The 15,129-nt window shown below is 29.7% G+C and overlaps 2 protein-coding genes across 2 annotated transcripts; one reads left to right on the forward strand and one right to left on the reverse strand.

Annotated features, from left to right (window-relative positions):
- Positions 1 to 2,151, forward strand: LOC133822427 (bidirectional sugar transporter N3-like; the record flags this gene model as incomplete). Its single annotated transcript, XM_062254762.1, is given in 5 exon segments — positions 1 to 78; positions 676 to 712; positions 823 to 1,195; positions 1,270 to 1,389; positions 1,590 to 2,151. Coding segments are annotated over 5 exon segments (909 nt in total). The 3' UTR covers positions 1,917 to 2,151.
- Positions 2,152 to 10,210: 8,059 nt separating this feature from the next.
- On the reverse strand, positions 10,211 to 14,649 carry LOC133822428 (serine/threonine-protein kinase PBS1). The gene is made up of 5 exons (XM_062254763.1): positions 14,094 to 14,649; positions 13,319 to 13,524; positions 12,302 to 12,491; positions 11,277 to 11,668; positions 10,211 to 11,168 (listed from the first exon to the last, which is right to left on the reverse strand). The coding sequence occupies exons 1-5, from the start codon at positions 14,212 to 14,214 to the stop codon at positions 10,692 to 10,694; spliced, it is 1,386 nt and encodes a 461-aa protein (XP_062110747.1). The 5' UTR covers positions 14,215 to 14,649; the 3' UTR covers positions 10,211 to 10,691.
- Between the last annotated feature and the right edge of the window lie 480 nt (positions 14,650 to 15,129).

Below are 15,129 nucleotides of genomic sequence, written 5' to 3' on the forward strand. Positions count from 1 at the left end.
TGTTTTCTTTTTTGTAATATCAAGATATGGCCATCTTCAACGTTCACCATCCTTGGGCATTTACTTTTGGGATCTTAGGTATATATATCATACTTTATGATCGCTACTTATACTAACATCATTGGTTTATCTTCTCTTTTTCCTTCTTTGAAAAATATATTCATCATAGCCAAGTTTTTGGATCATGACCGCTTAGTACGTAGTACTGAGATGATACATGATCACTAGTATTATACTCTTCGAGAGAGGGCATGGCTAACTCTATATACATGTGTCATCTTGACACTTTTTGTGCTTTCTCTTTTACATATATAAATATATACATGCGTGTGTGTGTGTGTGTGTTGGTCCACACTTTTGTTACTGTCATATTCTTCTCCTCCCCATCAGTTATGGCACTTCTATTTATTATTGTATTTGCCCTACATATTCAGCTGAATGTCTTCTTCTCTTCTTCTTATTGTTTAGCTACATTACTTTTAAAGGGAAATATATTTATGGTAGCGTAATAAGGAGGCCCCCAAGCTAGCTTCTGATGACATATAAATATATATTAATAAATTAAATCTACTCATTCATAACTCATTTCTTGTCATTACTACTTTTTTAGGACTAGTTTAATTGATAATTGATTAACCAATAATTACTTTTCTTTCTTTGATATATGACGTGCAGGTAACATTATTTCCTTCCTCGTGTACTTAGCCCCTTTGTAAGTATTATATTTTCACATCTCCATCCTTTTTTTATGTACATATATATATATTGAGATAATTAATTAGTTATAACTAAAGTTGGTTATTGATTAAATTTATTTCTCAGAACAACATTTTATCGAGTGTACAGAAAGAAATCAACCGAAGGCTTCCATTCACTGCCTTATCTGGTAGCACTGTTTAGCTCGATGGTATGGTTGTACTACGCATTAGTGAAAAAGGATGCTATGCTTCTCATCACCATCAACTCATTCGGTTGTGTGATAGAGATGATCTACATCACCATCTACATCATCTACGCACCAACCCATGCTAGAAACTTAACCATCAAGCTATTTGGTTTCATGAACATAGCCATGTTCTCTTTGATCTTTCTTCTTACCCAATTCGCTGTAAAACATCCTTACCAAGCCCAAGTTCTCGGTTGGATTTGTGTCGCCATTTCCGTTTGTGTTTTTGCAGCACCTTTAAGCATTGTGGTGAGTATAATGACAATGATATAAATATATATATATATATTCACCGATTATTCTAACATAATTGTCATTTACAGGCACAAGTTATTCGAACAAGAAGTGTGGAGTTTATGCCATTTAACTTGTCATTTTTCCTAACGTTGAGTGCTGTAATGTGGTTCGGTTATGGTGTGTTACTCAAGGACATATGCATTGCTGTAAGTTAATTAATTACTTCCGTAGGACATGTTTTTTATGCCTTATCAAGAAGGGTACAATCTAGACCATTCATCAATATTATATGTATACTATCAATATTCATACCTACTCGTGGATTTTTTTTATTATTTTTTTTTGTATAGTAATTAAATATCCCAACGAAAGGTACTAATATATACATATGATATATATCATGCAGATTCCAAACGTAGTGGGCTTCATATTGGGCCTCGTGCAGATGTTATTGTATGGAATCTACAGAAACCACAAAAATGTTATGGTTGATGAGGAGAAGAAGGCTCATGATCAAAACCTTAAGAGCATTGTAATCTTAAGCTCGTTAGCCACTTGCGAAGTTCATCCTGTGGATGCTGATACTGGTGACCAAGTGACTGTTAATATTGTTAAAATTAATAATGATCATGATTCAAACACTAAGGAACATGATGACCAAAAGAGTATTACCACTACTACTGATCATCATCATCACCACCACCAAGACCAGAAGCAAGAGAATGCAGTTTAACTAATATTTCCCTATATATAGTTAAATCCATATTTTGTCAACATCATCATCAGCTGCAGCAGCAGCATATCTATGTAAGAGTAGTTCATTATAAGGACCTTTGTAATAAGCTCTATGTAATACGTTTTCCTTTTAATAACTATTTTTGTTTACTCTGCATGTAATGTTGTTAATTATACGAAAGTGTACTTTTGTTTATATAAAAAAAAAATAGCACTTTTGCCCCCAACTATTATATGATTGTGCCCTAAATGATTCACGGTGTTAAAAATTCTGCCTATGCACATTTACGAAATATGAGACTTCTGTTAGATTTTGTCTTAGGTATCTAACAAATTGATGATGTGATATTTTGACTGTTGATGTAACACTACCATGTGTATAAAATAATTAGTAATTGTGTCCCCCAAATTTTGACCACTAACAAATTGTGCCATTTTTATTGAAACTAATTTATTTATCTTTTAAGAAAACCTCATTTTTTTCCTTAAAAATAATATTTATATCCTTAAAAATTAAAAAAACAAATCATTTTAAAAGATTAAGAAAATAAACCATATTAAAAGTTTTAAACTAATTAAAAAAATTAAATACTCAATAAAACCTTATTAATAACAAATAACATTTTTTTTACTTTTACAATATAAAATAAATATATCTTAAAATAATAATTAAAAATAAATCTTAAAACAAAGTTTGTTCCCCTTCATCCTCCTCCTGTTAAATTAAATTTTTTTTTTATTTAAGTCATTCGTCATTCGTTATCATCTTTAATTAAATATTTTTTTTCTTTATTTTAGTATTTATTTTAAATTTTCATTCTAAAATAGATTTATTTTATATTGTCAGATAAAAGAAAAAGTAAAACTAAAAAAAGAGTTATTTGTTATTAATTAAATTTTTAATTTTTTAAGGATTTAATTATTATTTTTTAAAAGAAAAATAATTTAATCAAATGGGTATTATTTGGTAGCGGTCAAAGTTCAGGGAGCAAAATTGTTAATTATATTACACATAGCAGTGCCACATCAACAAACAAAATGTCACATTATCAATCTGTTAGCCACCTAAGACGAAATCTAACAGAAGTCTCATATTTCAATAACGTGTATAGTTCGGAGGAATTTTTAACATCGCGAATCATTCGGAGGGCACGATCATATAGTGTGGTTATATTTCGGGGGGCAAAAATATAATTTATCCTATAAAAAATGAAGTGATATCGAATTAATTGTCTTTTTTGTTGTCATTTTCGAACACCCTGTAACCATTAAATCACTTGTTACAACATGAAATATGATTTTCAAAGGACAAAAATAATGCATGCGCACATTAAATATAAAGACAAAGATATATGTATTTATATTGATTATATACATCAAACCGTTCTCTAATCTTTCTCTGGTGTCTCAAATGAAAAATGAGGGGAATAGGGTCTCAGGTTTGTTTTTCACAGTACTTTTTTCCGCGGTTCTGTAGCAAAAACCGCAGAGGAAAGTAAAAAAGTGTATTTTTTTTGTGGTTTTATTTAAAAAAACTGTAGAGAAAAGTCATACACTTTTTTTTGTGATTCTTTCTAAAGAACTGCGGGGAAAAGTCTCTGTACTCTTTAGCTTAAAATAGGAAGAACTGTAAGGCAGAGTACAGAAGAATACAAAGCAAATAAATATTTGGATGGAATTTGAATGAAAGGCAATAATCATCAAATATTAATTAATTTGATGAGAACAATTGCGTAAGAAACTCGTATTGTAATTTTCCCTCAAATTAAAGATATTATATAAATATTGGCAGCTAGAGGTGGTTGTGCCTGTGGTTCAGGTGGATGGACAGGCCTTTGTCACTGCCACGTACTCACTGTATAGTGTCCAACTCATCTGCCGCGTGGCACCATTACAGGTCGTTCATTTCAACTTTTAAAAGCACTCACGAATGAGCCAATTATCAGTTATATGTCTTTCCTTAAGGATATTTCTACTGTATAATTGTTATAAATATCTATCTAATGCTCTAGATAAAGATTCTTGCTGGCTCGGCTACCTAGCTAGGCTTTTCCACGTACCACGTACCACGTACGGCCACAACTAAAGTATGCATTTTTTAATAAACAATTCCAATTCAAGCCACTCCACTTTGAAGATCATTTCGATCCTTGTTTGATTGAACTAAACCAACCCATATTAGAACAACATAACAAGGAAATTCTAAGACAAATGATACAATGCTACATACATATTAATATTATGCTTTGAAGTTGCTTATATAGTCATTAGTAACTTTAACGAAGTAAGTAGTGGTGTAATGATTGGGATGTCTGTATTAGTTTTCTACTATCCATTTGTCTAGAGATCGAGTCCTTAATCGGATGTTTGAGATAGGGGCTTTACTTAATATGCTTTATTTTAGAGGAGTGAATCTCTACTCAAGTATTTAAAGATTTTAACATTACTCCAAAAATAAAACAAAATGGAGTCACAAAAACATAAACTCTACCAAAAAAATTATTAAACCACATAGAAAATTGTGTTTCATATTCTCGTTCCAAAGACAGCAAGCAAATATCACTCGCTGTTATAAGGATCTTGTACTAGGCTTGATTTAAGTGTAGCTTTATTTGGACCGATATTTGAGGGGGAAATGGTATAATAGTGGCGGACCAAGCATAATATAGGTGGGGCATTAATGTTTTTTTTCTTTTTCTTTTCTACATTTTAATCATAATTTAAAATAAAGTTTTACTTTATTTCTTTGTCTCTCATTTATATACGTGCAGTCCAATGTACGTTTGCTTAATTTCAAAGTTATAAATATTGTCTATAATTTTAATAAAAATTGGTTTTTTTTTTTTTTTTAAATATATATATATATAATAGAATAAATTATAATTTTACAGTATATATAAATATTTATATCAATAATTTTTACATATATGACATATAAACATAATGTTGACATAAATATATATATTTACATGACTACATGACATATATATAAAATATAATAATATTTAAAAAGAAATTAATAATAGAAATAAAATAAGAATAGAAAAAGTCATATCGTATACAATAATATATACTATAAATGCATAAATTAATTTTAGTTTCCAACGTATCTCACAATGTCTTTTGGTGAATTTGATAAAGAAAAAAAATTCTAATCACTTGATAAAAAACAAACTATCACATAAACTTATAAGATAAAAAAAATGATATGTATGTCTTTATTATTTTTAAATAAATATAATTTAATTATTTTTAAATAATCTCTACATATATGACATCTAAACATAATGTTGACATAAATATATATATTTACATGGCTACATGACATATATATAAAATATAATAATATTTAAAAATAAATTAATAATAGAAATAAAATAATAATAGAAAAAGTCATATTGTATACAATAGTATATACTATACATGCATAAATTAATTTTAGTTTCCAACGTATCTCACAATGTCTTTTGGTGAATTTGATAAAGAAAAAAAGTTTCAATCACTTGATAAAAAACAAACTATCACATAAATTTATAAGATAAAAAAATGATATGTATGTATTTATTATTTTTAAATAAATATGACTTAATTATTTAAATTATCATAAAATATCTTTAAAATATCATATTTTAATTAATTAATTTTTGTTTAAGTTTATGTTTGTTCTAGTTTTTTAATATGGCAGTGACAAAAAAAAATATATTATATGTTTAATATAATATTAAGTTTAATTTTAATTAAATTTTATTTAAGTTATAAAATATATGATTATTTTATTTTTAAATAATTATCATTGTAAAATATCTCAAAAATATCTTATTTTAATTTGTTTAATTATTTATTTATTTAATTTTATTTAAGTTTAAATCATGTTTACAATTTACCGTTAAATATAAAAATATTATATTAAATATAAGAATATTCCATTAAAGTTAACAGAAAAAAATAAAAACTCATTAAAACTAAGAATTTATGTTATCTACACACTTTTTATTTAGAAGAGATTATGCGTTTATAATTTTTAGTACTTCACGATGTTCCTACTACATCTAGCTATAGTGAATTTTAGTAAAATATGTAACGAATACTCTTGGACGTGCTTTTTGCTCCGGTAGGGGCATCTCTTCTTTTGGCGTTTGAAAATATTATAATCCAATTTTTTTATATGACGGCGTACATTATAGTTATTTAGGACCTTCCACCATTTTTTAAAAATTTCTGAATAATTTACAATACCAAAAACAAGCTTCAAAATAACTTGTTTCGCACATAGATAAAACAAGCTTCAAAACAACATATTCTTATTTCACCATTGTAAATTATTTAGAATTTCTTAAAAATTTTGTGAGGATTTTAAATAACTACATTGTCCACCGTCATATAAAAAAATTTGAATTGTAATCTATCCATATACCGAAAAAATAAAAACATGTTGTTTTTAAGCTTGTTTTATACATGCGTGAAACAAATTATTTTGAAATCTTTTTTAGTACGATAAATTATACGAAATTTCCGAAAAATTGGCATGGGATGTCTATTATAACTATAATGTATACTGTCATATAAAAAAAATTAAATTATAATTTCTTCATGTACTAAAACCTAAAACTTACAAAAGGCATGCCTAGAATTTTCATATAAATATATATATATATATATTTCTATTATATAAGAAAGATAGATAAGAACAGAGGACAATGTGCTCTTGTCAGATTAGTTTGGTTCAATTTTCTTTCTTTTATTTATTTTTATTCATTTACTTTTATTGGGCTTTTACCCAACACAACCCATTATTATTCGAGGAAATTATATTTTATATGGAATTTTTAATAGAGTGTGCAAAAATATAACTTTTTTTCAAAAATACGTTAATCTATGGCTTTTTTTAAGAATTTTTACTTTTATGGGTTTATTTTCTCATATTTTTGTATAAAAGTTGGTTTATGCCATAGTTTTACTCTTAATCAAGTTTGGAAGGGTATGTTTGCAATTTGATTATTATTTTTTTAGGTTATTTATTTTTTTATATTATTTTATATTATTAATTTTATATTAAATTTTTCTTTGGTTGTTTTGCAATTTTTTTTTTTTTTTTTTTTTTTTGTAATATGAATTGTTTTTAAAATTATTATTTATTTATTATAAACATGTTTTTTTTAAGATTGTATGTTTTTTTTTCAAATCCTGGGTAGGGTAACCAGTTATTTGATTGATCTTAAAAAAAAATCCTAGACCTAGATTAAATAACATGCACCAGGAAGGGTAACCAGTTATCCTGAGATGAGTAATTTTCTGCCATAAGAGAGGTAACCAGTTACCTAAGAGGGGTGACGAATTACTCATATTAAATATGAAAAGAAACATCAAATTTGAAGGAAAAAAATGGAAAAACACTTCATTAAAAAAAGAATAAGTAACTATGATTTTAGTAACATAAGTAACTAGTTACTATAAAAAAACCATAAATATACACACACCAGAACATGAAAGTAACCAGTTACCCTCAGAAATATACACACAAAGAATGTGAAGGTAACCAGTTACCCATTCACGTTTTCATATTATTATTAATTTTCTTTCCAAATTTTGGTATTCCTATAAGTGTTACAGTAAAAAGAAAATGCTGAAAAATTTGATTTGAATTTTTTTTACATATAGTGGAAAAAACTATAAAAAAAATTACAATAATAAATAAAAAAATAGTAGAATAATTAAGTAATGTTAAAATATATGTGTGAAAAAAAATGAAAAAAAAAAAGAAATAGAATGAGAAAATAATAAGTACAAAAATGAAGAAAAAAATATGAAAAAAAAAACAAAAGAAATTATGCATAAAAAAATAGATGAATAAATAAGAATGAAAAGAAGAAGAAAAAAAATAATGGAAAAATGAAAAGAAAAAAAAATATGAATGAAAAAATTGGTAGAAAAAAATGGAAGAAGAAAAAAAAGCTCATATGTGTGAAAAAAGAAAAAAAAATAGAATGAGAAAATAATAAATACAAAAATGAAGCAAAAAAATAGATAAATGAATAAAAATGAAAAAAAATTGAAAGAAAAAAAGATAAAGGAAAAAATTGGTAGAAAAAAAAAAGAAAAAGGAAAAAATTGAAGAAAAAACAAGTAAGGAAAAAAATAATAATAATAAAAAAATGATGGAAAAAAAAAATTACATTCAAAATCAAAGAAAATATAACTATAATAAAAAAATGTGGCATTTCCATATTTTAGTTAGCTACTAATTGTATTTCCCATACTTTAACTTTTTCTTTAATAAATTTCCCATACAAATTAAGAAAAGTATAACTCACATATTTTTATACATTGATGGTATAAAAGCCATATTTTTTAAAAATTCCCTTTATTTTTTTTTTACAATATTTGTAAATTTTTTTGTCACAGGTGGTATTGATTTTTGTTTATTATTTTTTTATGAGTATAAAATTTATTACTTATTGTACATTGATTTAATATTTTTGAAATATTACTAATAAATGTAGTTTATTTATTATTTATATTTTGGAAAGATTTTTTTTTAAATCACGTAATAATTAATATACTTTGTGAATATCTAATTCTATTAGATAACATGTCTTGTATAATTTTATTATGCCATTTATTATATGAAATTATAATATATTTTTTTATCTTTATATGCTTATGAAAAAAGAATTATAAAACATTAAGAAATATTACATTAACCCTAATTATATTCTAAATGGAAAAAAAAAATTGTTATTATGTAACGGTAAAATAAAAACAGGTGGGATATGTCATAGGCACGTCACCAAAACCTTTTATATATATAAACCTTAATCATATTTTATACTCATCGTCTTCAAAATGTAGGGCTTTTATATTCAAAAAAAAAATTTGCATTAAATACACTCAATAATTTTAAAATCTTGCATTTTTTTATACCTTTTTTTATTATTTTGAGAAATAATAAAAAAAAGTTAGAAAAGTATTGACGTCGTTTTTCGTAACTTAAAATGTAGAGCATGTAAACAGTAAAGAATTATGGCCAGAAAAGTACAATAAAACAAGGAGAATTTTTTATGTGGTTCAGCAGTTAACTCTGTCTAGTCCACGAGTCTTTGTTATTAGAACTTAGGAAATTTCTGGAAATTTTTCAGAGATGAATTCTCCATAGTTTCTCCCAAGATCACAAAATTTCGGTCATTTGCAAAGGCACAGGACTTCTCTATTTATAGAGGAAGTCTCAGAATACTATCTCACACGTTTCTGGGAAGTTATCCCTTACATTAATAAATTTTATGGCTTTAAAAGCCTGTAACTCCTATATACAAGGAAACGTCCCCTGAAGACCAGGAGGCGTATAACTGACTAATAAATATCCCTTTATTATAGGGAAGTTACAATAATAAATGTAGACCGCGTCTCTTCAAATGGCTCACTAGGCTGTTCGAAATCAGCAACCAGCACCATCTGCATCATGTCTGTCTAGGTTTCTGAGCAACTTTCGAGTTACATTATTCTCTCCAAGACCACACTGTTTCGAGCTCACACTCATGTCAGGCTCGGAACTCTTGATCCGAGGCCACCCAAGTATGGACGCCTTCTGATGCCTGTCTTTTGAGCTTATAAGGACTTCGAGGTCACCCATCTTCGAGGTTGCCACCAACTATGAAGATTCAGCGCCTAAATTGCGAACACGTATTCTAGTCATTGCGAGCTCACACCTGACGAATCCAGCTTTCGAGATCACAATTCTCAAAGCTCGAAATCTGGGTATCACAAAAAGTATAGATTTTTAATTATTTTTTAAATTTTAAATTATTTTCTCTTTCTCATTCTCATTATTCCTCAAAATAACTATTTTAGATTAAAAATTAATAAATGTTTTATTAAAATTAATAAAATATGATTTAGAATAATTAAAAAAATATTTTTCCATCAATTTAAAATATAATTTTTTTAAAAGGGAAGGAAAAGTATAAGTTTTAATTATTTTGATTAATTTTAAATTTTAAATAATTTTTTTATTATTTTGAGAAAGAATAAGTGAAAATAATGTAAAATTTAAAATAGAGTTAAATCTCTATATTTTTCTTTTACTTTCTTATTATTTCTCAAAATAATAAAAATATAGATATAAAATATAGAGTATATTTACCGCCAAATTTTTTTTAAGTATAACATCTTGAAAATATTGAATATATTTACCGCCGAAAAAAAAATTAGGAATAAAAATGCAACCTTTTGAAAATATTAAGTATTCATTGGAATAATATTAAGTTAACTTAAGAAGAAGTTGATATGAAACATACATGGTAAATAAACAGAGATAACATGTCCATTACTAGTTTTTGAAGAAGACACTACAAAGTATACAGAACAGAACAGAGCCGTTGTATGATGCAAAACGCTCCAACAAAGTGACCAGACGTGTTCCTTCACTCTCAAAATTTTAAATACGTCTTTGTTGCTCTCTACTCCAACATAATGTACACTCTCACTCTCCACTATATATGCTTTTTTTATTCTTTTTCTCCTCCTACTTGATGATTTTGATGGAAATGAAATGATAATTTTGAAGTAAAAAAATGTTAAAATTAGAAACCATGTTGGCACCAAGTCGCTTACAATGAGCCCCTCCAATCATGCTTATATTTTGAAGCAGCCTGAGCATGTAGAATACAACAGTTCAAAGAAAGCACAGATTTTCTGAAATGTCTGCACTTTCAATTGGTTGAGTAGGAAAGGAGTCCAAGGAAGAAGAAGCGGCACTCACACTGTAAGCACTACAGCACTATGAATTTGCGCCATCAAAGCTCCCTTGTGCACTCTGTCTTCTTTTTTCTCGCCAATTCTCGCCCCACATCTTCGCCTCAGCAACAGCTCGTTCTCTATCTAAATCCTTGTTGACCATTAATCTTGCAGTTTCTCTGGGAGAATCCTCCTTCTCAGACCCATCTAAATCCCATCTTCGTCCAGAACCTCCCCCTTCTTCGTTCTTTAGTATCCTTCCACCATCTCTGTTTCTTCTGTCTTCCTTGTCTCCAAAGCCTCTATGGCCTGAAGCTGTGCTAGGGTCATATGCTTGGTTGGCTAGATAAGAAAGAGCAGTAACTACATCTCCAATGAGAGGACGGGTTGCAGCCTGTTCTTGGATGCACATTGATGCCACAGCTAGAGCCTGGTAGAGTCCCCTCATTGGATACCGACCCTGCAGCTGTGGATCAGCCAGTTTCGAAAATTTCCTACGATCATTGAACAACGGCCGTGCCTGTGTAGAATAACAAACCACCATAACTCTGTTATTTCATAATCACACAAGGCTGCAAAACTAGAAGACATTTACCAGTCAAATCTAGTTCAAAACATATGGACTTACCCATGTGACAAGGTTCTGCTCACCATGGGGTCGAGTACTATCAATGGCTTTACGTCCAGTAATTAGCTCTAAAAACACTACCCCGAAACTGTAAACGTCAGACTTCACTGTCAACTGTCCTGTCATTGCATATTCTGGAGCACAGTAACCATAAGTGCCCATAACCCTGGTTGACACATGTGACTTGTCTCCAGTAGGGCCTAGCTTTGCTAGTCCAAAATCAGAAAGCTTTGGGTGGAATCCTTCGTCCAACAATATGTTGGATGATTTAAAATCTCTATAAATGACTGGTGGATTTGCTTTGTCATGCAGATATTCCAATCCTCTTGCTGCACCAGCAGCAATTTTCATCCTTGTATTCCAATCTAGTGGCTCCTTATCAGGTGTAAGATCTGCAGAACAAGTCAGACTATTATAGTTATTATTTTAAATGGCTACTGATCACACACATGAATGCAAGTCAGACAATTATTGCTGACATGTTACCCTATAATAATAACAGCATGTACGTATAATGTTTTACCCACAAATGATTATATAAGAATATAAAAAACCACCCTGGCAATGGCAAGTGAACAGACAAAACCTCTTCCTTTTAAAATGATTTAAGTGAGTATAACAGCCATTTGTCTTTCCAACATTTATGGTGAAAGCTACTTCACCTGGGCCAAAACCAATCCTCCTCTCAAACTAAAAGCATCAGAAGAACAAAGTGCTTCTCAACTATTTTGTCTCCAGACCACAGTTGTCAAGGCTTGTTGGTAACCCAATTATCTTATGCTAACAGGGGTTAGACCGGAAAAACACATGCAGGACTGCCTACAGCAAACTTCAAGAATCTATCCATTAAGAAATTAAGCTTGCCTTCTTTCACCATAAATGTCAAATTTGATTTTCCTCGGGCAATATCAGTCCAAATATAATAATCAGTTTGAGATCTTACTAAACATCACTATCAATGAAAGAGACTGATAAATGATATATTTCTAACAAAGTGAAACAGAAAAAGTGTAACAAACTTTTACCATGTAGGTGATCTTCTAATGATCCAAAGGGCATAAACTCATATACAAGAAGCCGTTGGTCCCCATCAGCACAGTACCCAATTAAATTCACTAAATTAGGGTGATGTAGAAGGCTGAGCATTAGCACTTCAACCAAAAATTCTCTGTTGCCCTGAAGACCATTTCTGTCCAATTGTTTAACAGCCACAACCTGTAAAGGACAAACATAAATTTAAACACTTCAAATCTTCTCAGTCATGTCTTTATCATTACTACACTACAGGCCATCCAAGACTCCATATACCAAAAACAGACAATTTTCAAAATAATTAGAAGCAACAATGGAACAATCTAGTATCGTTATCATCCAACTATTTCATTTCAACATAATTGAAACTTTGGAGATTTTCTTTTCAATAGAAACTCCTTGTGTGTGTTGTGGGTGGGGGTGGCCAGATTTCCCACTCAAACAGCTAAAAGTATATTTTACCATTATGTGACTTAAGATTGTAAAAAGATACAAAAGTACTTCCCAAAACGACTTACAGAGCTAATTAGCTTTCAGAAGAATAAACTCGATCAATGATTCTCTAGTGTTCTTAAACCCTCAGCCCACAAAAAATGCAAACACCCATAATATATTGAAATTATGACACCGGCATAGATTCATTTCCTTCTTTAGAAACAGTTAAAGCATTTAATCTATTTTTATTTGAGGGAAAAAATAAAGTGTTACTAGAATCCCGTTATGATAGTCAAACTTTTAAATCTCAGTCTAATTATCAGTAACTATAGATAGGTAACTAGAATTCTACAAACGTTGCAACCCCTCAAGGGGAAGGGTTAAACAGCAATAGTCATTATGTCAATGATAAGTCTCACTCTATCATCCACTAAAATTATATACCCGTTAATTGACTACTTGATCTTGCAACTTTATATCTCAAACTAACCTAAAACGATAATACTATTGACTGTTCAGTGACTTCAAAAGTTGTATTTGATTGGAATTTCATAAGCAATAATGAAGGAATTTACCTGACCAGTGCTTTCAAGCCGCCCTTTGTATACACGTCCAAATCCCCCTTCCCCTAAGAAGCACTCAGGCCTGAAATTCCTTGTTGCAGCAGCCAGCTCGCGAAAGGTGAATGTTTGTGCGGCGATAGGAACCCCAGCCCCATCCTTGGGCACTGGAAATTCTCTTTTAGACGCTCCATTGCTCCTTGATCTGAGTCTATCAACTCCTGCAGAAACCACCGTTACAACAAAGTACAGATCCATAAGTGTTAGTATGACACTCCAAATTAAACTCTCAAGATCAAAATGAGAACTCGAATTTGATCAGATGCAAGAGAGGAAAACCCCCCTTGCATTCTCCAAATAGGAAATTCAATCAAGATACAATCCCCAGTCACATAACAAAATAGTACAATTAACTTTGACTTTTTAGAGCTTCCGAAGCAATAGGACTAACAAATTTAACAGTCCTGACAAACTAAAGCTATGAACATCAAGCAACCTAAATTACCATGAGGCTTCAAGTTACACTTTTTTTTTAATCAGAACGATGTCAAAATCTAGTGGGGTCTACCAAACATCACCTCAAAATCTAAAACTCAAAACCTTTAAAACAATCAATCAGGTATAGCAATCGAACAAAGTAAGAATCGAGTATCATCAACATAAAGGAAAAACCCAGATCAGATCAAGCAACAAAATCTGATAATCACCAGAAAGTCAAAACGAAAAGGGATTATTATTCATCTTTATAAAGTAAATACACATGGATATATGAACATAAAGAAAGACTAACCAGAAGGCAAACTTGCAAGATTAGAGGTAAGCGTTGATTGAGCTTGCTTTTGATCATCACTGTGTTTGTCTGGATTGAGGGTCTCCTCCTCTTTCGAATCGAAACAAGAAAAACAACCCATTTCCCCAAATCAAATAAATAAACCCCTTCAAGATAAAAATCGTTTCTTTTTCTTCAACTCCAAACAATAATATCGAAAACTCAATCAAAACGATGATACAATCCAATCCAATCCAAATATTACTACAGTCCAATCAGATGCGTATCCAAATTCCTGCGCATCTCTCTCCTTTTCTTCTTTTCCCTCTATGTAGAAGACAAAGCAAACGAACCCAACTTCCCAAACACCAAATAAAATTATAATGAAAAAATGGCAGTAAAACAGAGATGAAAAAACCAAACAAAATAGCCGGCTTTGTCTTCGGCTACGTTTACACTACTGTACACGCACACACGCACACGCCTTATAGCACACCACCACCACTACCACTACTACCACCAACAACAACAAACCTCTCTCTCTCTCTCTCTCTCTCTCTCTCTTCCTGCTTTGACCCCAAGAAAAATGATTTAAAAATAAAAATGAAAACTTTATATTTGGTATTAAAATATAAAGAAATTAAAAAGTGGATTTTTAACAGTGAAGGTGTTTAGTAATTTTGGTAAAGAAGGAGAAGAGAAGAAGGAGATGATTCCAATTGGCGCAAACAAACAAAACCCAAATGTGAATTTTGGGATAAAACCGGTAAACAACAGAAACGTGTCAAATGGCGGGGACTACACAAATTACACTCTTAATTAATTAATTAATTAACAAATTATTATTATTATTATTCCTAGTATCCTAATCTTCTTTTAAACATTGTAAATTATAAATATTTAGTATTACACACTTTCGAAAGATAGAATAAGAAATAATATTGAGTTATGTTTTCGGACAAAATAGTTTAATTAATAAAGACTAGCACAGTGAACTTATTGTAATTGATTATCTAGTATACTATAAAAGTTTTTGTTTGGATCGTCGATTTTAACA

The sequence above is a fragment of the Humulus lupulus genome, chromosome 3, assembly GCF_963169125.1.
Source record: "Humulus lupulus chromosome 3, drHumLupu1.1, whole genome shotgun sequence".
NCBI classification, from domain to species: Eukaryota; Viridiplantae; Streptophyta; class Magnoliopsida; order Rosales; family Cannabaceae; genus Humulus; species Humulus lupulus.